We start from the raw sequence: 26,652 nt of genomic DNA, 5'->3' as shown, positions 1-26,652 counted from the left end.
AAAAATATTAATTTAATTTTACTTGTCTTAAGAGACAAAAATAAAGGGATTGTTGAATTTTAGGTAAATATTACTTGATTACAACAAATAGTAATTGGTAAAAAGTTTTCTTAACATTAGGAAAAACTATATAAGAAAATAAATGAAACGGTTGAATTACTGTTTGAAAAAATGCTTTGCTTCATTTGTTGACAGTATGGGTTGACTCCCTGATTTTCATTTCTCATTTTTAAAATGAGAATTTTATGAGAAATTTACCATTTCATTTTGTTTCTCATTTTTTTTTTAAGATTTATCCATTTATTTGACAGACAGAGATCACAAGCAGGCAGAGAGAGAGGAGGAAGCAGGCTCACCGTTGAGCAGAGAGCCCGATGTGGGGCTCGATCCCAGGACCCTGGGATCATGACCTGAGCTGAAGGCAGAGGCTTTAACCCACTGAGCCACCCAGGTGCCCTCATTTCTCATTTTTAAAACAAAGAAATTAGCTCTCACACTTCTTTCCATGATCTTTTACCCCATTAAAAAGTAGAGGTTTTATTATTTTTATATTATCAAGGTTTATTTTTTCATTCTGCTCAAAGTCCTTAATTTACTACAAGTGTTTAATCTTAGTGTAATATGTAAACTGATTTGATGGTCCTTAATGCAGCCAGTTTTATTCAGTTTACCTCTTCATGGTTTTTCACTTTAATTCATTTAATTCATAATTCACTTTAATTCATCTTTTGATGAATTAAATTTAATTTTAATTTAAATTTAATTTAATTAAATTTAATTCATCTTTTGACTGGTTAGGTTCTATCTTCAAATAGTTGTTTCAAGAAGGGTATGTAATACCCTTCATACAGTATGTAATACTGTGCTTTTGATTCCTTGCATCCTTGGTTGCCAATTGATTTCTTGCATTGACTGCTTTAAGTGTATATTCTTTATTTTTTTTTTTTTTAAGTGTATATTCTTTAAATCATAGTATCAGATCTTTTTTCTCCCTCTACTCCTTCCTTCTAGTACTATGTTTTGTAATATGGACTATTTTTTCATGGGCCTATTTTCCAACTGTTAACTTGAGAATTTCCTTTATTCCTTTACTGGGTTGATGCTCTATTTCCTAGGTCACGTATCTTCTTTCTTGGGTTATTTCCTTTTTTTAAAAATGAAATACTTTCTATTGTGTCCCTGAGAAGGGTGTATAGGAGGAAAACTCTGAATCTGAAAATGTTTTTTATTTAATCTCACATTTGATGGTTTTGGCTAGGTAGAATATTCTAGGTTAAATTTTTTTTTGTACAGAATTTGGAAAGTGTTATCTTCCAGTAGTGATGTTGGTTGAGTAATCTGATATTAGAATGATTTCCATTCCTTCATAGTTTACAATTTTAATCTCTGAAAACTTTTAGGATTTTGTTTCATTTTTACATTATAGTTTCTATTTTGGCAACTCTGTCAACCATATTTTTAATTTTCAAGTTATTTACTGGTTGTTTTTTTGTAGTATGTGGTCTTGTTTTCAAAGTACAATATCATTTATGGTCTGGCTGAGTGTGTGTGTGTGTGTGTGTGTGTGTGCGCATGTGTGTATGTTTAATTCTTCTTTGTGTCTTCAATTATGTTTCCTCTGGAATCTTTTTGTTTATCTTGATATCCCTCACATGATATAAGTTTTCAATAAATATCTAGTGGTCCTTGCATGACCTTTTATATTTAGAAACAAAAAATATTGTCTGGGAATTCTGTAGGGAAGGAATTATCAGTTTGTAGAGAGTGAATTGTTATGCTTTCATTTAAAAAGCAGATGCTTTTGCTCTGGGTTCATTATGCAATCACAAAAGTTAAAACTAATGAAGAAAAAAGTCATAAAGTTGTATGCACCAAACTACATAATAACTAAGTACATAAAAGTAAAAGCTGTTATAAATACAAGTAGACTTTGACAAAAAAATAGTAGGATACTTCAATATTGACCTCCTCAGAATTGGACAATACTAATAGGTAAAAGTAAGGATATAAAGTTATGAATAATACAATAAAAATGAAAACAGAGAGCATTATATCCCTTAAATTAGCACTTTATTTTTTTAAAAAGATATTTATTTATTTGACAGAGGGAGACACAGCAAGAGAGGGAACACAAGCAGGGGGAGTGGGAGAGGGAGAAGCAGGCTTCCTGTTGAGCAGGGAACCTGATGTGGGGCTGCATCCCAGGACCCTGAGATCATGACCTGAGCTAAAGGCAGATGCTTAATGACTGAGCCACCCAGGCACCCCAAATAAATACTCTAAAGAATATGTCAGTAAAACATTTACAAAGGTGGATCATTTACTATACCAGGACAAAATCCTTAATACATTAAAAGTGAATGATAAACCTTAAAGACATTATACGAAGTGAAATAAGGTGGACGTAAAATACTGTGTGGTTCCACGTATGTGACATACCTAGAGTAATCAAATTAAAAAAGGTAACAAGTAGAATGACGATTTCCAGGTGTTGGGGGGAGGGGGAATAAAGAGTTAGGGTTTAATGGGCAAAGAGTTTCAGTTTGGGAAGATGAAAATTTTCAGGTGGGTGGTGGCAGTGGTTGCACAACACATGAACGTACTTAATGCCACTCTTAAGGCACACTGAAAAACAGTTAAAATGATAAAAAGTAGGTTATGAGTATTTTAACACAATTAAATGAGTGACAGGAATTTTTTTTTTTAAGATTTCATTTATTTGAGAGAGAGAGAATGAGAGAGTGAGCATGAGTGGGGGAGGGTCAGAGGGAGAAGCAGACTCCCTGCTGAGCAGGGAGCCCAGTGCAATGTGGGACTTTATCTTGGGCCTCCAGGATCAGACCTGAGCTGAAGGCAGTCACATAACCAATTGAGTCACCCAGGTGCCTGAGTGGTAGGAATTTTATAGACCACATCTTCTAATCATAAGCCAACAGCATTTGTAATAAATAATTTTAAAAATTATCTTCCATTGTTATGGACTGATTCTCCCCCACTTCATATATTGAAGCCCTAATCTCCAATGTAATGTTATTTGGAGTGGGGTCTTTGGGAGGTAATTAGGCTTAGAGGAGGTCATAAGAATGTGGCTCCCATGATGCGATTAGTATCTTTACATGAAGCAGAAGAGAGACCAGAACACACTCTGTCTCCACCATTTGAGTATGCAGCTAGAAGGCACTGTCTGTAAGTCAGGAAGAGAGATTTCAACAGAACCAAATTGGCTAGCTATCACCTCAGTCCTGGACTTCCCAGCCCCCAGAACTGTGAGAAATAAATTTCTGATCTTTAAGCCACTCAGTCTATGATATTTTATTATGACAGCCTGAGCTGATTAAGACATCCATCTTAAATCATTAGGCCAATTTCTCAGATATATATTCCTGGATAGCACTTCTATTATAGAGAAATTGATATGGAAAAGTCAGCTTTTAGAAAACAATAAAAAGAGTGATTAACACCTATATTCATTAGAAATCGCAAAAATCTTACTGAGAGACAATTTACAGGCTTAAATGCCTTCATTTTTATTTTATTTTTAAAAAAGATTTTATTTATTTATTTGACAGAGAGAGAGGGCACAAGTAGGCAGAGCAGCAAGCAGAGGCAGATGGAGAAGCAGACTCTCCACTGAGCAGGGAGCCTGATGTGGGGCTCAATCCCAGGATCGAGGTGATAAATGCCTTCATTTTTAAATCAGTGCCTTAGTTGGCTTGGATTGCTATAACAAAATACCATAGACTGAGTCACTTAAAAAACAGACATTTATTTTTCAAGGTTCTGAAAGACTAGAAGTTGAGATCAGGATCGCAGCGTGGTTGGGGTCTAGTGAGAGCCCTCTTCTTGGTTTGCACATGACTGCCTACTCACTTTGTTCACATGGCAGAGAGAAAGGAAGCTCTCTGGTCTTTCGTCTTCTTATAAGGACATTAATTCCATCATGAGGGTCCTACCTTCAAGTCCTAATTTAAACCGATTTACCTCTCAAAGGCCCACCTCCAGATACCATCACATGTGGGTAAGGCCTCAATATATGAAGTTGTGGGTGACAAACATTTAGTCCATAGTAACTGATGTGACAAAAAGTAAGTAAATTAAGGACTGCTCTTAATAAATTTAAAAAATAACAACAGGGTTGCCTGGGTGGCTCAGTAGCTTAAGCCTCTGCCTTCAGCTCAGGTCATGATCTCAGGGTCCTAGGATCGAGCCCTGCATCAGCCCCTCTGCTCAGCAGGGAGCCTGCTTCCCCCTCTCTCTGCCTGCCTCTCTGTGTCTACTTGTGATCTCTCTATCTCTGTCAAATAAATAAAATCTTAAAAACAGCAACAACAAAGTAAACGGAATTCAAAGCAAAACAAATTAATGAAATAAAAAGCAAAAAATACATTTAATATTACTTAGTATGTTCAATAAAATATAGGCTATAACATAGGGTACATTAGTATTTATTTTCTTTCTTCCTTATTTAAAAATTCAAATATTGTCATTTGTACTTTAGTGGATTTTGTTGTATACCTCCTGGGTTGTAGCCCCAACTTTGGGAACCGCAGATCAAGAGTATAGGAAAGGATATTTTTGTTTTGTTGAGCTTTTATATTGCTGTGAGGGTTGATATATTCTAATTGTCCTGAGAATTTATCTTGTAATTAACTAAAGTTTTTTTTTGTTGTTGTTGGTTTGTTATGCATTTGCATTGTTTTGTTTCTATTCAGTGTTCTAATTCAATGACACATAAAATACATTAAGAAATAGAGTCTGGGGTGCCTGGGTGGCTCAGTGGGTTAAGCCTCTGCCTTCGGCTCAGGTCATGGTCTCAGGGTCCTGGGATTGAGCCCCACATCGTGCTCTCTGCTCAGTGGGGAGCCTGCTTCCCCTTCTCTCTCTGCCTGTATACTTGTGATCTCTCTCTCTGTCAAATAAATAAAATCTTAAAAAAAAAAGAAATAGGGTTTAAGGACATGAGAGTTAGTTGTTCTGTTCTATCTAGCTTGCCCTAAATCTGTTCGTTTTGCGTAGGAGTTCAGGAGGAGCTATTATACCTGGTGTCCCACTACTTTTCAAATTTATGGTTCATGTTTTGTGTTATTGTTATGTGTGTTATTATGCTCTTGTTTGTTCTAGAGACCTTGCGGTTTAATTACAGAATAAAATCTCATTTTTTTCCTTTAAGTACTGCTGTGTGAAAATTGCATCTTAGCAATGGTCCCTGAGAGATTTCTGAGAAATCTGAGAGATTTCTATTGTCTTAATATAATGCTAATTTTCCCATAGTAATCTCTAAATTACTGCACATATTATTTACAGTTGTCAAAGCTGCAAGAGGAAAGGTCGAGCTTGCAAGACCAGCTACGTGACTATGAAGATCGAATTAATGCTATGACTTCTCACTTCAAAAATGTTAAGCAAGAATTTTCATTTACACAGGTACAATTATCCCAACATGTTGATTGTGCCATGTGTAGTCATGGAACATTTCCACATTGCATTTACACCTGTGATTTTATTTTAGGGATCCAACAGGAAACTTTAGCATGGCTAAACTATTGTCAACATAACCTTGAACCTGAAAGTAGGTAGGAATAAAAGGCGTTGAACTCACTGCCACTACCAAGTTCAGGAATAACTAATTCATTTGAAAGAAGAAATCATTCAAACGGTATAATGTAATATTTAGGCACCAGATTATATGAGAAGGGTTTAGTGATCAAACAGTGATTTTAAGCCAAAATAGAACTAATATAACATGTGATAGAATTTCCACCTCCTTTTCACTTTTTAAGTGGAACCCACTGGGCCATTTTGAGTGGAGGCAAATAGTTCACACACTTCAGTAGCCCTTAGGACACCATAGTATTTTAGGTTCTGCGATAATGGAAGAATTAAGTTGTATTTAGGGTATTATTTAAGATGATCAGAGAAAGTATAATCCATTTTAGAAATATTATTACAAATAATAAACTTAAAACTTAAGATGATTAGTTAAGTAAGCTTCTGTTTTATGGATAGTCTGTTCATGTGTAGAACATCATTCCCTGATGACGCCCAGCAAATCAGCTCAGCAAATCAGCACTGACGAGTTTACTAACTTCCATTTCAAACTATTTTTAAAAAAATGCATTCTATCTTTCTTTGAAAGATATGTAATTCTTTAAATTGAACAAAGAATGCTTTTAATACCAATTTATAATTAATACAGATAAGTAACCATTTTATTGTGTATAAGTCTTATTAGGAAACTACAAATTTAATGAACTTTTAAAAGCAACACTTCAAATTTTTGAATCCTAATACGATTGAGTAATTAATAAACTGGAACATCTTTTCTTAAAGTTATTAAATCACTGAGTTGGGGATTTGAAAATCAGAGACTCTCTGTAGGTATATTTCATTACAGTCAAACCTTAATTAAATCAGATAATAGACACAAAAGATAATAAACTTCCTATAGCACTAACAGCTCTAATAATTAAAAATAATACTGATGGTGATAACTTCAAACTCAACAGTCAACAAATATTATTTTGTTAAGTAAAACAACACAAAGGCATTGATGGTTTATTAATATGTTCTGGGAAATATTTATAACCATTGGTGTTTACATAGTCATTTATAAATTATCTCTTAATTAGAATATGTAATCATTCTATGGAAACATCCCATTTCCCAAGTGTTTTTAAGTCTTACCGTTATAAACTTTGGTTTTCTTCGATTTCCCTAGACCAACATAATATCTGAAAATTGCTGACAACAATATTTTCTCCTAGGTCATTCCATGAACTGACTTTCTTACAACTAGTATGCAACACAAACTACATTGAATCATAAAGTCTAAGATGATTTAGGTTTCAGAGAAGGGGAATTAATAATACTTAATCTAAGTATTTTGTGTGAACTTTTTTGGGGGGCTAATGGATTATTATAAATATTCTATAATATTAAAAATTAAAAAGTCTTTCTATCTTTCAAATTATTTTGTAGTCTCTTTGTAAAGCTAGGGAGCATGAGATTGAAAGTGAAGAGCATTTTAAGATCATTGCTGAAAGAGAACTGGGACGAGTGAAGGATGAAATCCAGCGACTGGAAAATGAAATGGCTTCAATACGGGAAAAGAAAAGTGATAAGGAAGTGTGTATTGAAATGTTACTTAAAATTTTGTGCTATTTTTCTTTCTTCCCTTACCAATCAAACACTGATTTTTTTTTTTTTTCTGTATGGTAAAGGCATTCTTTAGTTTCCTGACATTTACTTACATTGTTTTTTGGACAATGAAAGGCATGTGGCATTGTCATTTGAATGAAACGATAGAATGTCATATTTATTTTCCCACTATTCATTTACCAAATAGTCATTGAGCCACCATGTGCAGAGTACCATACTGGCTGTCTATTGTGATACTAGGCATAATTTATTCATAAGTATCATATGTTACTAGGGATAATTCATTCATATATTTTTAAAAGGCCACATTAAAAAATTATTTTTAATATTGAGTTTCATTTTTCATTCAAAATTTTTACCTTTTTTATTAATTTATTAGCCTGTAACTCTAACAATAAACTACTGTAACCTCTTTTTCTCTTTTCCTTTGTTTTAGTTGCCTGATTTGGGCGATCTATCCAAATTCAATTCTCAGAAAAACAAAACAAAACAAATTCAGTTCTCTTTACATGCGCATATACATATAGAAATGTACGTGTGTATGCATATATATACATATATATACATATTTTATTATATTAATTTGTATTTATTTGCATATTGATCTGTTTTCTTTTATGACTATAGATTTGTTAAATGAATGCATTTCCAGATATTTTTGTATTAGTTTTAAAGGTAGAATTTAGTGATTCATCTGTTGCATATAACACCCAGGACTCATTACATCAAGTGCTCTCCTTAATGTCCATCACCCAATTATCCTTTCCCTCTACCCACCTCCCCTCCAGCAAACTTAGTTTGTTTCCTAGAGTTCAGTGTCTCTTATGGTTTGCCTCCCTCTTAGTTTTCATCTTATTTTATTTTTGCTTCCCATCCCCTATGTTCATCTGTTTTGTTTCTTAAATTCCACGTATGAGTGAAATCATATGGTATTTGTCTTTCTCTGACTGACTGATTCATTTATGGAAATATTTTTATCTTCTTAACAACTATATTTATTTCAATTAGAAGTATCCAAAATTTTCATAGGAGACGTCTGTTAGAGGCAAGAATCTGATTGGAAATGGAGCTGAAGGGGACTTGACTTGGGCTTGAGTTAGCATATCAAGCACATTATTTTTACTAAGATCATATATCTACATGGGGTGGATTTGGCGTAGTGACTAATATTAGAGATTGCTCTGGGAGACTTTCCCTAAAGCCTTCTTAAGCCATCTTTGACTCAACTACTATTCTCAATTTTGTATAATCATTTCCCCTCTATTTTACAACTGAAGAATTAACTACAAGTATGATAGTTATATAATAAGATGTGCATTATATGTATCTGGAAGTTGGGAAAGGGATGGGATTTCTTCTTCCTTTTTAATATGTTCTATAATATGTAATATTATGTTTTAGTTTAGTTTGTATAGTAAATGATATTTTATAATCTCTCCCTGCCCCCTTTCTTTGGAAATTAGAATAACATATTTAAAACTACTCAAAAATTGGATGGTTTGAAATGTCAGATGAACTGGGACCAGCAAGCATTGGAAGCCTGGTTAGAAGAATCAGCTCATAAAGATAGTGATGCCCTCACTCTTCAGAAATATGCACAACAAGATGATAATAAAATTAGGGTGAGAAATTATAAATTATAATCTTAGGTTTTCTCTAAATCTGTAGTATGTGAACCTTTTTATCTAAACTAGGTTTGTAATTTGAATGCCATAGTTCTTAAACTTTTTTGGGTCAGAGACTGCTTTGACAGTCTCATAAAGCCAAGGATCCTCTCTTTAGAAAAGTGACTATACTCAAATACTCATAAAATTTTACTGAAAGTTTTATAGATCCTCTGAAATCCTCTAACCATTTAGGGATCCACAGACTCCAGCTTAAGAATCCTGATTGAGAAGAGTTTTCAAAAGCATTTCAGAGAAGAAAGTTTTATATTAGAATTATGTATAAATAATTTAACTTTTTTTGTCTAAATAATAGTTTAAATGTAATATACAGTGTTTGCTGATTTGAGGCTGTAGTATTATTTAATATATTATTATAACATTACTTAAAATCTACTTATAATTCAATGTGTTATATGTTAATATTATGAAACATGCTATTTGCTAATAGATTTAATACCAAATACATTATTTCAAATGATTTTAAATGGCAAATTATTGTTTATTTTTTTCTAACTTTAAAAGGTATTAAAAATCTTTTTAGAAATAATTGAGTTTTCATTGCGCCCTTTGGGGTGAAAAGACTATTATTTTATAGTTGTTTTAGATAGCAAATAAGTGTATACCTATAATATAATAGTACTTAATGTGAGATATACTAATAGCTTTTAAGTTAAATGATAATTATGAATATTTTTATATGCAACTACATTATAGGCACTGACCCTGCAATTAGAAAGACTGACTTTGGAATGTCATCAGAGAAGAAAGGTACTTGACAACGAACTTACAGAGACTCTAAGTGCACAGGTTAGTTTATTTCTTAATTAAGAATTAAGAAATAAGACAGTTAAGAAATATTTATTTCTTAATTGTTGAAGGGATATATGCTAAAGCACTTAAATTCACAAAAATGTTATTTGCTCTCTGACAGTTAGAATTGGATAAAGCGGCACAAGATTTTCGTAAGATTCATAATGAAAGACAAGAACTCATTAAACAGTGGGAGAACACAATAGAGCAGATGCAGAAGAGAGATCGAGACATTGATAACGGTGCCTTGGTAAAATAGTTGTTTGGTCCTTGCAATGTTCAACTGTGTTATTCTCTTTTGTATTTAACTTATACATTTCAAATGTAACTCACATTATTTAAAAATCACTTTTGTAGTAGGGTTCAATACTTTCAGTAAAAGTTTTTCAAAGCTGACTCTTTCCATTTAGATATGTAATTTTATGAAGATTATTTACTTATGGTATTATAATGCTGAAGACTAGATCCTGCCACTTGAAATGTGAAACAAGAGAAAGTCAGTGATAATTTTAGTGCAGTAAAATCAGTGCTCTGACTTACACGGTTGTCCAAGTTGCTTTGGATTTAATATGTGTGCTATTTGGAGTAACCACTGGTATAGAGAAATGAATCTCATGGTTGGCCAAGAAACAAAAAAGGAGAGTCAGGAAAGAAACCTAGACTGTGATAAAGTTTCATTTTTGAAACTGAGGCACCCATAGTAGGGAAGAAGCTTGGAAGTGAAGGATTACCACACTGATTAAACACAGACTTAGTGTTATCTTTTGCTAGTATCAGAGGTTACATTTTTTTTTTAAAAGATTTTATTCATTTATTTGACAGACAGAGGTCACAAGTAGGCAGAGAGGCAGGCACGGGGCGGGGGTGGGGGGAGAGGAAGCAGGCTCCCTGCTGAGCAGAGAGCCCGATGCGGGGCTCGATCCCAGGACGCTGAGATCGTGACCTGAGCCAAAGGCAGAGGCTTAACCCACTGAGCCACCCAGGCGCCCCTCAGAGGTAACATCTTAAGTAAGTTAAGTATATATTGTATTATATTATACTTAAGTGTATGTATATATATATATAGAGAGAGAGAGAGAATATGCTACATTATAGAGTGTTAATTGTTATAATTGTGTAACATTGTTAAAAAATGTGAATGTTGAAGTAGGTATTAAAGTATCTGTTTAAGTGGTAGTAAAGTAAATATAAGGCAGAAAGCTCTAGAATGATCACCTTACATTTATAAACTTAAGATGTTTTGACCTGTCTTTGGTTGAATGAACACTATATATACAACCAAAGACAGGTCAAAACATCTTAAGTAAGCTATATATATATATATATATATATATATAATGCTACATTATAGAGTGTTGATTTTTTTAAAAGATTTTATTTATTTATTTGACAGAGATCACAAGTAGGCAGAGAGGCAGGCAGAGAGAGAGAGGCGGAAGCAGGCTCCCCGCTGAGCAGAGAGCCCAATATGGGCCTCGATCCCAGGACCCTGAGATCATGACCTGAGCCGAAGGCAGAGGCTTAACCCACTGAGCCACCCAGGTGCCCTAGAGTGTTGATTGTTACAGAGAAAATGTGGGATTAAATAAATTTACAATGTCTTTTTTAAAACACTATTACACATATTTTTATTTTTTATAGATTGTGTTGTCTAGAAAATTCAGCAGTCTAAATGGTCCTTTTTTTTTTAAATTTAATTTTATTTTTTCAGTGTTCCAAGATTCATTGTTTATGCACTAATAAGCTTCATGCAATACATGCCCTCCTTAATACCCATCACTAGGCTCACCCATCCTCCCACCCCCTCCCTTCCAAAACCCTATTTGTTTCTCAATGCTTTTTTAAATGTAATGCTTTTCAGGGCGCCTGGGTGGCTCAATCAGTTAAGCTTCTGCCTTCAGTTCAGGTCATGATCTCAGGGGCCTGGGATCAAGAGCCAAGTTGGGCTCCCTGTTCAGGGGGGAGTCTGCTTTTCCCTTTCCCTCTGACCTTTGCCCTATTCTACTCCCCCAATGCCATACCCCATTCCCCATTTCTTCTCCCTCTGCCCTACCCCACTCCCCTGCTCATGCTCTCTTTCTCGCAAATAAATAAAATCTTTTTAAAAATGTAGTACATTACAGACATATATATCCATTTAATGGATATATATATATGCCAATATGTACAGTATTACATGCAGCATTTCTTTTTTTTTTTAATATCTTATTTATTTATTTGACAGAGAGAGAGAGAGCAGTAGCAGCAGCAGCAGCAGAGGGAGAGGGAGAAGTAGACTCCCCACTGAGCAGGGAGCCCCTATAGGGAACCCAATCCCAGGACCCCAGGATCATGACCCCAGCTGACAGCAAATGCTTAACTGACTGAGCCACCCTGGTGCCCTAGAGGCAGCATTCCTAAAAGTTACTCATTTCAGAACATATACCCTCCCTCAACCCAATTTTCTGGGATTAACTGTTTGGTGGGACCTCATTTTGGAATTACATTTTAGGGTAAATTTTCCTACTTCTTCCAATTCCTCTAACATGTTGCCATCAACATCACTTGTAAAAACCACGTGAGCTTTTTATTCCTCAGCTCTAAAATCTTCTTTGTTCCACACTGCTTAAAAATTGAACCTCTTAAACATGGCAGTTAAAAAAATTGAATTTTTTCACAATTGGACCCTAACTCTTCCTTTCCAGCCTCATTCCTTTCATATGTACCCACCCCTTCTTGATACATCCCCATTCCATCCCTGCCCTCCCTACACTTTCACCACATTATTTATGCATCTCCATTTATCTTTTTAGGCCTAACTTAAAAGAAGCTTCTTAAGTAATTCCTTTTAATAATTCCTCTTGGGTAGACTTCATCATCTCCTTTTCCCATTGTGCTTTGTCCACGTCTCAGTTACTACCTTGTATATTCTACTTATCTTGTATCTCCAGGACCAGCAAAACCCCTCAGTGAAGACATTCTTATTGAAACAAATAACTAAAATATTATTCTCAAAAGATGGGAAAAAACTGGTCCTATGAAATATTATTATAATAAAATAATTGAAATTCAACTTTCTATGTAAAAATATTCAAGTGTTATATTTTTTAGAATATCACCTTTTGTTTATGAAAGCTTGACATTTTTCTCTTCTCTTTAGCAAAGTACCAGTTAAGAAAACAAGATCTTTTAAAAAAATGACCTTATAGATACTGATGTGTAACATATTAATACTTTGTTTTTATTCATATAAAAATATACTTTTTTTTTTTTTTTTAAGTAGACTCCATGCCCAGTGTGGAGCATAATGCAGGACTCAAACTCAAGATCCTGGGATCAGGACCTGAGCTGAGATCAAGAGTTGCATGCTTAATTAACTGGGCCACCCAGGTGACCCCAAAGTAGGCTCTCTTTAAAGAAAATACTGTCTTAAGAAGTTTTGGTAAAATACTGAATATAGAAAAATAAAAACTAAATTCCTTTTTGTTTTGTTCATTGTATTATACATATATTTAACATATTTTTAAACCTTAGGCATTAACAAGGATAAAGCAGGAAATACGAGAAAAAGAAAATTTGGTTAAAGAAAAGATCAAGTTTTTGGAAAGTGAGATTGGGAATAACACAGAATATGAGAAAAGAATTTCTGTTGCTGATCGTAAACTTTTAAAATGTAGAATGGAGTATCAGCGTCATGAAACAAACAGAAGTCAGCTGAAAGATGAGGTATGTCAACTAAAAAGACTGGCTTGTGTATTTATGAAAAATTACTATAAAAATAAGTGTAAAAGCTCTCTTTTGATTAAGGAACTGTCTTCTAGTTCCTTTTCCTTATGTCCCTTCATATTGTGGAATTTTAGGGTACTGCATTTGAGCCCTGGTTGGTGAAAGCAAGAGGGGTGCCAGGCATATCACAGGTGGTGTGAAGGGATTGGAAATTGGAATATTGTAGAGCATTTCATTGTATAAGTTGTTACCCTTTTTATTTCTGATAAAGAAGGAAAGATTTTTTTCTGTCCAAGAAGAGTAATTACATATGATCCTAAAGAAGTAAAATAAGTATATTTCTTGCCTAAATTAAATGTCACTGATAATAGTTCATTCTTAAAATTTTTTAAGTTTAAACCAATTGTATTAAAAAATGTCGGGATTCATTCACTCATAATTTGTTTATTGAGATATAATTCACATATAATAATTCACCCTTTTAAAGTATATAATTTGGGGGAGGAGTCAAGATGGCGGAGAAATAGCAGGCTGAGACAACATCAGGTAGCAGGAGATTAGCTAGAGAGCTTATCAAACCATTCTGAGCACCTACAAACCCAACAGGAGATTGAAGAGAAGAAGAGCAGCAATTCTAGAAACAGAAAATCGACCACTTTCTGAAAGATAGGACCAGCGGAGAAGTGAATCCACAGAGGGAGGGGCTGGCTCCCAGCAAGCAGCGGAGCAACGGAGCACAAAATCAGAACTTTTAAAAGTCTGCTCCACTGAGGGACATTGCTCCAGAGGCTAAACCGGGGTGAAGCCCATGCGGGGACAGCGTGGCCTCAGGTCCTGCAGGGTCACAGAAGGATCAGGGGTGTCTGAGTGTCGCAGAGCTTGCAGGTATTAGAGCGGGGAACCCAGCTACAGAGACAGAGCCGAGGAGTGAGCTCTCAACTTGGGGTTACCATGAACTGTAATCTGTGGTACAGGCCACTGCTCTGTGAGTGGGGTCCCCACAAGATCCGGGGAGACTCCCCCCTGGAAGAGCCTAGGGATCTGTGGGGTTCAGAGACTCCAGGCAGAGCTGTGTGCCAGAGACTGAGATGCTTGGTCACAGGCTGGGTGAGCTCGGAGTGCAGCCAGAGGCCAGGGAGATGGGAGTGATTGAGCGCTTTTCTCTGAGGGCGCACTGAGGAGTGGGGCCCTGAGCTCTGGGCTCCTCCGGGCCGGAGATTGGGAGGTCACCATTTTCATTCCCGTCCTCTGGAACTGTATGGAAAGCATTCGGGGAACAAAAGCTCCTGAAAGCGAACCCTAGCAGATTATTTAGCCTGGCCCTTGGTAAGGGCAGTGCAATTCTGCCTCTGGCAAAAACACTTGAGAATCACTATAACAGGCCCCTCCCCCCAGAAGATCAACAAGAAATCCAACCAAGACTAAGTTCACTTACCAAGGAGAACAGCGGAATTCCAGAGGAGGAGAAAGCAAAGCATGGAATTCATGGCTTTCTCCCTTTGATTCTTTAGTCTTGCAAAGTTAATTAATTTTTTTATTTAATTTTTTTTCTTCTGCTAAATTTTTTTAACTTTTACCCTTTCCTCTTTAAATGTTTTTTAACTAGTTTATCTTAACACTACCTCTCATTAAAAAAATAATCTTTTTTGAACCTTCATTATTATAGTGATATTTTATCCTTCATTGTATCTAACTTTATTTTTTGTATACACATAGGGTTTTTTCTTCAAAAAAAATTGGGGTACAACTTCTAATGGATCAAAATACACCCTAAATCTAGCACTGGGCTTGTTCTAGTCTCTAGCCTGAGCAAATTCTCTCCACTTTCTTTTTCTTTATTCTCCCAAACAACTTATCTCACCAACACCTTTTTTAGAAATTAAAAAAAATTTTTTTTTCATCTTTATAGTCATATTCGATCCCCTCATTGTGTTTACCCTTATATATGTTTTTCATTTTATAAAATTTTGGGAGGTGTTTTCTTCTAAGAGACCAAAATACCCCCCAAATTAAGTGGGTGACCCTGTTCTAATCACGTTTAATATATATATTTTTTAACTTCTTTTTTATATTTTTTCTTTATTTGTTTTCTTTTTTAAATTTTTTTTTCTGAACTTCTTTTTACCCACTTTCTCCCCCCCCCCCCCCACGATTTGGGGTCTCTTCTGATTTGGTTAAAGCACATTTTCCTGGGGTCTTTGCCACCCTTTTAGTATTTTATTTTCTCCTTCATATATTCTTTTTATTTTTTTTTTAAGATTTTATTTATTTTTTTGACAGAGATCACAAGTAGGCAGAGAGGCAGGCGGGGGGTGGGGGGAAGCAGGCTCCCTGTGGAGCAGAGAGCCTGATGTGGGGCTCAATTCCAGGATCCTGGGATCATGACCTGAGCTGAAGGCAGTGGCTTAACCCACTGAGCCACCCAGGTACCCCCTCCTTCATATATTCTTATCTGGACAAAATGACAAGGTGGAAAAACTCACCACAAAAAAAAGAACAAGAGGCAGTACTGAAGGCTAGAGACTTAATCAATATGGACATTGGTAATATGTCAGATCTAGAGTTCAGAATGATGATTCTCAAGGTTCTAGCTGGGCTCGAAAAATGTATGGAAGATATTAGAGAAACCCTGTCTGGGGAAATAAAAGCCCTTTCTGGAGAAATAAAAGAACTAAAATCTAACCAAGTTGAAATCAAAAAAGCTATTAATGAGGTACAATAAAAAATGGAGACTCTTACTGCTAGGCTAAATGAGGCAGAAGAAAGAATTAGTGATAAAGAAGACCAAATGACAGAGAATAAAGAAGCTGAGCAAAAGAGAGACAAACAACTATTGGACCACGAGGGGAGAATTCAAGAGATAAGTGATATCATAAGACGAAACAACATTCAAATAATTGGGATTCCAGAAGAAGAAAGAGAGAGTGGAGCAGAAGGTATGTTGGAGAGAATTATTGTAGAGAATTTCCCTATTATGGCAAAGGGAACAAACATCAAAATCCAGGAGGTGCAGAGAACCCCTCCTCAAAATCAATAAGAATAGGTCCACACCCCGTCACCTAATAGTAAAATTTACAAGTCTTAGCGACAAAGAGAAAATCCTGAAAGCAGCCCGGGACAAGAAGTCTGTAACATACAATGGTAAATATATTAGATTGGCAGCAGACTTATCCACAGAGACCTGGCAGGCCAAAAAGAACTGGGATAATATATTCAGAGCACTAAATGAGAAAAACATGCACCCAAGAATACTATATCCAGCTAGGCTCTCATTGAAAATAGAAGGAGAGATAAAAAGCTTCCAGGACAAACAAAAACTGAAAGAATTTGCAAACACCAAACCGGCTCTACAGGAAATTTTGAAAGGGATCCTCTAAGCAAAGAGAGAGCCTAAAAGTAGTAGATCAGAAAGGAGTAGAGACAATATACAGTAACAGTCACCTTACAGGCAATACAATGGCATGAAATTCATATCTCTCAATAGTTACCCTGAATGTAAATGGGCTAAATGCCCCAATCAAAAGACACAGGGTATCAGAACGGATTAAAAAAACAAAACAAAACAAACAAACAAACAAAAAACCCAAAAACAAAAAACAAAAGAACACATCAATATGCTGCCTACAAGAAACTCATTTTAGACCTGAAGACACCTCCAGATTGAAAGTGAGGGGATAGAAAACAATTTGCCATGCTAATGGACATTAAAAGAAAGCTGGGGTGGCAGTCTTTATATCAGATCAATTAGATTTTAAGCCAAAGACTATAATAAGAGATGAGGAAGGACACTATATCATACTCAAAGGGTCTGTCCAACAAGAAGATCTAACAATTTTGCATATCTATGTCCCTAACATGGGAGCAGCCAACTATGTAAAGCAATTAATAACAAAATCAAAGAACACATCAACAATAATACAATAATCATAGGGGACTTTAACACTCCCCTCACTGAAATGGACAGATCATCCAAGCAAAAGATCAACAAGGAAATAAAGGCCTTAAATGACACACTGGACCAGATGGACATCACAGATATATTCAGAACATTCGTCCCAAAGCAACAGAATACACATTATTCTCTAGTGCACATGGAACATTCTCCAGAATAGATCACATCCTGGGTCATAAATCAGGTCTCAACCAGTATCAAAAGATTGGGATCATTCCCTGCATATTTTCAGACCACAATGCTTTGAAACTAGAACTCAATCACAAGAGGAAATTTGGAAAGAACCCAAATACGTGGAGGCTAAAGAGCATCCTTCTAAAAAATGAATGGGTCAACCAGGAAATTAAAGAAGAATTGAAAAAATTCATGGAAACAAATGATAATGAAAACACAACAGTTCAAAATCTTTGGGACACAACAAAGGCATCCCTGAGAGGAAAATATATAGCGATAAAATCCTTTCTCAAAAAACAAGAAAGGTCTCAAATACACAACCTAATCCTACACCTAAAGGAGCTGGAGAGGGAACAACAAAGAAAGCCTAAATCCAGCAGGAGAAGAGAAATTATAAAGATCAGAGCAGAAATCAATGAAACAGAAACCAAAAAAACAATAGAACAAATCAACGAAACTAGGAGCTAGTTCTTTGAAAGAATTAATAAGATTGATAAACCTCTGGCCAGACTTATCGAAAAGAAAAGAGAAAGACCCAAATAAATAGAATCATGAATGAAAGAGGAGAGATCACAAACAACACCAAAGAAATACAAACAATTACAAGAACATATTATGAGCAACTCTACGCCAACAAATTTGACAATCTGGAAGAAATGGATGCATTCCTAGATACATATAAACTACCACAACTGAACCAGGAAGAAATAGAAAACCTGAACAGACCCATAACCAGTAAGGAGATTGAAACAGTCATCAAAAATCTCCAAACAAAAATAGCTCAGGGCCAGACGGTTTCCTAGGGGAATTCTACCAAACATTTAAAGAAGAATTCATTCCTATTCTCCTGAAACTGTTCCAAAAAATAGAAATGGAAGGAAAACTTCCAAACTCATTTATGAAGCCAGCATCACCTTGATCCCAAAACCAGACAAGGATCCCATCAAAAAAGAGAATTACAGACCAATATCCTTGATGAACACAGATGTGAAAATTCTCATCAAAATACTAGCCAATAGGATCCAACAGTACATTAAAAGGATTATTCAACACAACCAAATGGGATTTATTGCAGGGCTGCAAGGTTGGTTCAACATCCACAAATCAAGCAGTGTGATACAATACATTAATAAAAGAAAGAACAAGAACCATATGATACTCTCAATAGATGCTGAAAAAGCATTTGACCAAGTACAGCATCCTTTGCTGATCAAAACTCTTCCAAGTGTAGGGATAGAGGGCACATACCTCAATATCAGCAAAGCCATCTATGAAAACCCACAGCAAATGTCATTCTCAATGGAGAAAAACTGAGAGCTTTTCCGCTAAGTTCAGGAACACGGCAGGGATGTCCACTATCACCACTGTTATTCAACATAGTACTAGAAGTCCTAGCCTTGGCAATCAGACAACAAAAAGAAATTAAAGGCATCGAAATCAGCAAAGAAGAAGTCACAGTATCACTCTTTGCAGATGATATGATACTTTTTGTGGACAACCCAAAAGACTCCACTCCAGATCTGCTAGAACTTGTATAGGAATTCATTAAAGTGTCAGGATATAGAATCAATGCACAGAAATCAGTGGCATTTCTTTACACCAACAACAAGACAGAAGAAAGAGAAATTAAGGAATCAATCCCATTTACAATTGCACCCAAAACCATAAGATCCTAGGAATAAACCTAACCAAAGAGGCCAAGAATCTGTACTCAGAAAACTATGAAGTACTCATTGAAGAAATTGAGGAAGACACAAATAAATGGAAAAATGTTCCATGCTCATGGATTGGAAGAACAAATATTGTGAAAATGTCTATGCTACCTAAAGCAATCTACACATTTAATGCAATCCCTATCAAAATCGCATCCTTTTTTTTTCAAAGAAATGGAACAAATAATCCTAAAATCTATATGGAACCAGAAAAGACCCTAAATAGCCAGAGGAATGTTGAAAAAGAAAGCCAAAGTTGGTGGCATCACAATTCCAGACTTCAAGCTCTATTAGAAAGCTGTGATCATCAAGACAGTATGGTACTGGCACAAAAACAGACACATAGATAAGTGGAATAGAATAGAAAGCCCAGAAATAGACCCTCAATTCTATGGTCAACTAATCTTCAATAAAGCAGGAAAGAATGTCCAATGGAAAAAAGACAGTCTCTTCAACAAATGGTGTTGGGAAAATTGGACAGCCACATGCAGAAAAATGAAACTGGACCATTTCCTTACACCACACATGAAAATAGACTCAAAATGGATGAAGGACCTCAGTGTGAGAAAGGAATCCATCAAAATCCTTGAGGAGAACACAGGCAGCAACCTATTTGACCTCACCCGCAGCAACTTCTTCCTAGGAACATCGCCAAAGGCAAGGGAAGCAAGGGCAAAAATGAACTATTGGGACTTAATCAAGATTAAAAGCCTTTGCACAGCAAAGGAAACAGTTAACAAAACCAAAAGACAACTGACAGAATGGGAGAAGATATTTGCAAGTGACATATCAGATAAAGGGCTAGTATCCAAAGTCTATAAAGAGCTTAGCAAACTCAACACTCAAAGGACAAATAATCCAATCAAGAAATGAGCTGAAGACATGAACAGACATTTCAGCAAAGAAGACATCCAGATGGCCAACAGACACATGAAAAAGTGCTCCACATCACTCGGCATCAGGGAAATACAAATCAAAACCACAGTGAGATACCACCTCACACTAGTCAGAATGGCTAAAATTAACACTCCAGGAAATGACAGATGCTGGTGAGGATGCGGAGAAAGGGGAACCCTCCTACACTGTTGGTGGGAATGCAAGCTGGTGCAGCCACTCTGGAAAACAGCATGGAGGTTCCTCAAAAAGTTGAAAATAGAGCTACCCCACGACCCAGCAATTGCATTACTGGATATTTACCCTAAAGATACAAACGTAGTGATCCAAAGGGGCACATGTGCCTGAATGTTTATAGCAGGAATGTCCACAATAGCCAAACTATGGAAAGAACCTAGATGTCCATCAACAGATGAATGGATAAAGAAGTGGCATATATATACAATGGAATACTATGCAGCCATCAAAAGAAATGAAATCTTGTTATTTGTGACATGGATGGAACTAGAGGGTATTATGCTGAGTGAAATAAGTTAATCAGAGAAAGACAACTATCATATGATCTCTTTGATATGAGGAAGTGGAGATGCAACGTGGGTTTGTGGGGTTGGAAAAGAATAAATGAAACAACGTGGGATCGGGAGGGAGACAAACCATAAGAGACTCTTAATGTCACAAAACAAACTGAGGGTGGCAGGGGGGAGGGGGGAGGGAGAGGGTGGTGTGGTTATGGACGTTGGGGAGGGCATGTGCTATGGTGAGTGCTGTGAAGTGTGTAAACCTGGCGATTCACAGACCTGTACCCCTGGGGATAATAATACATTATATGTTTATAATAAAATAAAATAAATTAAAAAAATTAAAATATATAATTCACTGGTTTTTAATATTACATAGAATGTTCAACCATCACCACTATCTAATTTTAGACTATCTTTGTCTTTCAAAAAAAAAAACCCTTACCCATAAAAATCATTCTACTTCCCTCCTCCTGCCCAGCCCTTGCAACTACTAATCTACTTTCTGTCTCTATGGATTTGCCTATTTTGGACATTTCATATAAATTCTTTTATTTACATGATGTTTTAAAGATTCATCCATGTTGTAGCATGCATCATTATTTCATTTCTTTCCTCCAAATTTTAAAATTGAGATGAAGTAGGGGCAGCTGGGTGCCTCAGTTGGTTAAACATCTGCCTTCAGCTCAGATCATGATCCCAGAGTATTGGGATCGAGCCCCGCATTGAGCTCCCTTCTTAGTGCGGAATCTGCTTCTCCCTCTGCCCTTCTGCCTGCTCATGTTCTTTCTTTCTCACTCTGTGTCCCAAATAAGTCAATAAAATCTTTTTAAAAATTTGAGATAAAGTACACATAGCATACAGTTTACCATCTTAATCATTTTCAGGCATAAAGTTCAGTGGCATTAAATACGTTCCTAATGTTATGCAACCGTCACTGCCATCAATCTCCGTAACTCTTTTCTTCTTGTAAAACTGAAACCACATACTAATTAAACAGTAACTCCCCATTCTACCCCTCCTCCCAGCTCCTAGTAACTACCATTCTACTTTCTCTCTCTATGAGACTACTCTAAGTACTTCATATGCATGAAATCAGACAGTATTTATCTTTTTGACTGGCTTATTTCATTTTTTTCACTTAGCATAATGTTCTCAAGGTTTATCAATGTTGTTGCAGATGTCAAATTTTTGTTACTTTTTAAGGCTAAATACTATTCCATTATATGTATATATAGATATAGATATATCACGTTTTGCTTCTCTGTTTATCTGTCAGTGGACACTTGGGTTGCTGCCATGTTTTAGCTATTGTGAATAATGCTGCTATGAACGTGGTTTACAATTATCTCAGAATTCCTGGATAATTATGGTAATTATGTTTTTAATTTTTTGAGGGACCAATATACTATTTTTTGTAATGGCTGTACCATTTGATATTTTCACCAAGAGTGCAAAAAAGTTCGTTTCTTCACATTATTGCCAATATTTGTTCTTTTCTTTTTTTGGTAGCAGCCATTCTCATGGAAGGGTGTGAGGTGGTTTTCATTATGGTTTTGATTTGCATTTCCCTAAGGATTGATGCTGTTGAGCATTTTTTTTTAATGAGTTTATCGGCTATTAGTATATCTTCTTTGGAGAAATGTCTATTTGAGTCCTTTGCTCATTTTTTGGATCGGTTTGTTTGTTGTTGTTTTCTTGGTGGTGGTGGTGGTGAGTTTTAGAAATTATCTATGTATTCTAGATATTACTCCCTTATCAGGTATATGATTTGGAAGTATTTTCTACATTTTTGGACTGCCTTTTAACTGTGTTGATACTGTCTTTCGATGCACAGAAGTTTTTAATTTTGATGAAGTCCAGTTTGTCTTTTTTTCTTTTGTTGCCCATCATATCCAAGAAATCATTGCCAAAATCCAATACTGTGATGCTTTTGCTCTATGTACCTTTAATACATCTATGTAGAGTCTGTAATTTGCCAGTATCATGCAATAAGCCATTTAGAATATAATATCAAATCAAAAAGAAAAGCTGTTAATATGTTTTACAGCAACATGGCCACTGTATTTATGGTTGTGATGTAGGTTAAAAACTAACAGGTTCAGAATAGAACTTCTCAAAAATGAAATTAATTTATAAGATGTAGAATAAACATTTAATTTCTGTCTGTTAACTAATGAATAGCTGGATTCTTTAAAAGCCACTGTGAATAGAAGTTCCAGTGATTTAGAAGCCATAAGGAGAAATATTTCCAAAATAAAGAAGGACATTAGTGAAGAAACAGCAAGGTAAGAAAAAAGATATTTAAGAATGTTTACAGTTCTTGACTTCTATTTTTTTAAGATTTTGTTTATTTATTGGAGAGAAAGAGAGAGAACAAGTAGAGGGAGGAGCAGAGGGAGAGGGACAAGATGCAGGGCTCAATCTCATGACCCTCACATCACACCTGGATCTGAAATCAAGAGTTGGACATTAAATGACCGAACCACCCAGGCGCCCTAGTTCTTGACTACTTCTAGAAAAATTATTAAATATTTAAGCTCTTGTTAATAATTGTAAACTGAGAGCTGCTAAATGATTAAGCTTGAAAAAAAGTTTTTTCTGGGTTTTTTTTTGTAATGGCTTAGGAACAATATTTTTATGACCTATTAAATATATATTTAATAAATATATAAGGTTTACAGAAAGGTAACAAAAAGGTAATGAATAGGTTTATGGCAAAAGAAACCTTCACGTTATGTGAAGAAATCTTAGGATAAACTGTTTCTTGTTTGTATTACTTTTTAGACATGTTTTCTGTCTTTCCTCATAAATTCTCTCTAGGTTACAGAAAATTAAAAATCATAATCAGATTGTGAGAAAAAAATTAAAGCAGATAACTGAGAAAACAATGTCTGTAGAAGAGAAAGCTACCAATTTGGAAGATATGCTAAGGGAGGAGGAAAAAAATGTAAAGGTAAAGTTTAGTTTTAGTTCTTAAACAGTCACAGTGAATCTTGCAATAGTGAATTAGACTCTTGCAATCAGGGAGTAGGAGGTCTTTTAAGAGGCTCTGCTTTCTGGTGTGATCACATTTGTAATCAGAATTTTGAGTTGTTGGACCCCTTTTTGTGTGTGGCTTCCGAGGATTTTTCTGGCCTTCTATCTTAAAGCTTCTCTTTCTCCTTTTGCTTCACTTTTGACATTTGACTTGTATGTCTTCTTTCACAAGTAGCCCTCTACCTGTAATCTTGTGCCTTCCCAATGCCTGGTGTGTCTCTGCTTACCATTCATATATATGCTCTTATATTGCGGAGGTACCTTGAAAAATGCCCGTGTTTTAAAATTGATATCTACCCTTACAGTTGGTTTTCTTTTTTTTTTTTTTCTTCTTTCTTTCTTTGTGATCAAATTTCCCCCAATGGTCTACATTCCTTCCCTGTATTTCTTTATCATTTGTTATCTCTGACAGTCTGGCACCATTTATAGGTAAATGGACTCTTAAGTGTTCTACTCTATTAACTCTGTTGGAATGTCTTTGGCATCTTGGTAGCATTTAGGCTGATTTTTGAGGAACTGGAAAAGGCTGGTTCATCATTTCCTCTTTGGAAACTTTGAAGTGACTTCTGTGATCTGACACTATTTACACTACTTCCTTTTTTTCCGAGGGGCAGCTAAAGATCATGGCAATATCCTCCATTTGCTAAATATCAAGTATAGTTTCACTTATATTTGGATGGAATCAAGCTTCTTCAGTGTGCTGTTCAATGTTTAAAATCCCTGAATAATGAAGTCACGACTTGAGTGGTATATGAGTATAAATCACATTATTTTTTAAAAAGTTGGTTTTTTTTCCCCTAAGGCATGATTTTTTGTAGCACATGAACTTATTAGAAATCTATAAAGACTGAAATCCATATAAAGTAGACCTTTTGATGATGACATTAAAAACCGGTGACATTTTTGAAGAAATTAGCTTAATTAGAAAAAATGGGATTGGCAGCATGTGTGCAACAGTTTATTATGGCAGCATGTATAGCAGCATTTTATTCATAATCTTGGTTTTTGTAGCTGTTGGTTTTTGTTTGGAAAAATCCTAACCTATATGTTTTGGAAGTGTACTGTGTTATATACCACCAAGCACTGACTTTAAAACTGCCAGGCAATCTTTGAGAAGGTCTTAAAACAAATGAAAATTGTCTACTATATAAAAAAGCATTCTTAAGATTATATTCTGTTTTTTAATTTGTCAAAATTTAAATGTGCCAGTCACAGATTTTTTTTTTCATATTGAGGTTCATTTGTTGCCAAAAGGAAATGTGCTTATCTGGGTGTAAGAACACAGAGGGAAATTATTTCAACATTTAAAATGATAACTTTCAGCAGATCTTGCTTGGCATGGGAGATCTATTTGAAGCCTAGAACACATGGTCATGAAACCTCGAGATCAAGACAGATCTGCCTCTTAAGAAATGAGGAGTGGGAATGGGGGACTGGTTTCTGTTTCCTAGAAGGCTGCACATGTAGGGAGGCCAACTGGAGACAAGGTGTGAATAAAGGGTAGTGCCAGTAGTATGTTGGGGCTAGCACTTACCAGCTCAAAATGAATGATAGTTGTATTTCCTGGAATTTTGCAAGTCAACTGTTAAACATAGCTACTATTAAAAATTAAGTTATATAGACTTATAATTAAATATATAACATTCAAAATGAAGTAAAATAAGTACTCAACACTCATCACTTCAAAATTATTTTACTAGCTTTTACTATTATCTATTTATGCTCTTAAGATTACTTACATTTATTATATCTGTTTAGTGGAAATGCTGTGTAATGGTTTGCTACTGCCTATCTCTTCCCAACTCTGCATTTAACGGAATCATGTTAGTGGTTTGAAATTGGCAATAGTGGGAATATTTATACAATGAAAAATCAGCTTCTTCCCCCCTAACCTCCCATCCTTTGGAAAGCTGGTGGATAAACATTTACCTGATCACCACTGGATAGTGCCCAGAAGAAGGTGGGAGATTGCATGATATGATTTCTTTCCTGTAACAACCTCAAGACTTCAGCAAATTCTGTGAACTTGAAAGTTGTGTGTCTCTGGTATATTTTATTTTCTAAGGAAACCAGTGGAATGGCCAAGTTCTAAGGTCAGGGTGACATGGTATAGAATTAAGATGACAGATCAAGGTACTGGAATAGAGTAGACTATAAGAAATGGTGGAGATTTGTTGAAATTGTGGGAAGGGCATTCTTGTATTCTTAAAGGCTTAAATGTTGGGGGGGGTAATTTATGACCCCTAAAATTATAATGTTCATAAAATAAAACATTTTAAGCTACTATAATTTCATTGATCACTATTATTCTTATCACCAGGAAGTGGAAGTTCAATTGAACATAGTGAAAGAGGTGCTATTTAAGAAAGTTCAGGAATTACAGACTGAGACAATGAAAGAAAAAGCTGTTGTATCAGAAATCGAAGGAACTCGTTCCTCTCTAAAGCACCTCAACCATCAGTTACATAAACTGGATTTTGAAACCTTGAAGCAGCAAGAAATTATGTACAGTCAGGTAGATGTTAATCTTATGAATGTCTTCCATATTGATTTGTTATAGTTGTGATGGTTAAGATACTACAGTGTCCTGAAAAAGCAAAGATTTTTAAAGCATTCTTGGAGGGATAGACAAATGTTGAAATGGGATATCACGTTTGGTCAGTAGTAAGGCAAGGGAGCCTTAAAAGCTATTTTTTTCTTGATCTGAAATGAACAGGTGAGAGGATAGACAACTCTAGTGAGAGACAACCATGCTTTAGAGGAACCTGGGGCAATTGGGCCTGGAGTAAAACAAAACAAGGAGTGGGATATCTGAGACCTGGAAAAACTGTATGTTGAGTCTTAGTCATGCAAACATGGGCTTCCCTACCCCTGCCCATAAACGAATAGTTTACAACCACTTTGGAAGTTTTCACTTACTTGTTCCATTTATATATTCTGTCTCATGTTAATTCTTTAATATCATTCCTCTCTACATCTCAATTTCCTCATCTAATATAGTCTTAGTTTCTCAAAATTACAGA

At 35.5% G+C, this 26,652-nt stretch overlaps 1 protein-coding gene across 1 annotated transcript in view; it reads left to right on the top strand.

Moving 5' to 3' along the window:
- CCDC39 (coiled-coil domain 39 molecular ruler complex subunit) overlaps window positions 1–26,652 on the top strand; it is a gene marked incomplete at both ends in the record, with an annotated part of 52,018 nt that overhangs the window by 1,817 nt on the left and 23,549 nt on the right. Inside the window, 9 exons of the mRNA XM_080804161.1 lie at window positions 5,305–5,424; window positions 6,979–7,125; window positions 8,622–8,780; window positions 9,540–9,632; window positions 9,757–9,885; window positions 13,149–13,340; window positions 22,775–22,878; window positions 23,414–23,546; window positions 25,950–26,144. Coding sequence (XP_080660287.1) covers window positions 5,305–5,424; window positions 6,979–7,125; window positions 8,622–8,780; window positions 9,540–9,632; window positions 9,757–9,885; window positions 13,149–13,340; window positions 22,775–22,878; window positions 23,414–23,546; window positions 25,950–26,144 — 1,272 coding nt within the window. The remainder of the gene's footprint in view (window positions 1–5,304; window positions 5,425–6,978; window positions 7,126–8,621; window positions 8,781–9,539; window positions 9,633–9,756; window positions 9,886–13,148; window positions 13,341–22,774; window positions 22,879–23,413; window positions 23,547–25,949; window positions 26,145–26,652) is intronic.

Source organism: Martes martes (assembly GCF_963455335.1).
Source record: "Martes martes genome assembly, chromosome: 1".
NCBI lineage: Eukaryota > Metazoa > Chordata > Mammalia > Carnivora > Mustelidae > Martes > Martes martes.
The sequence above is the reverse complement of the archived record's forward strand: the minus strand, read 5'-3'. Positions and strand labels throughout refer to the sequence as shown.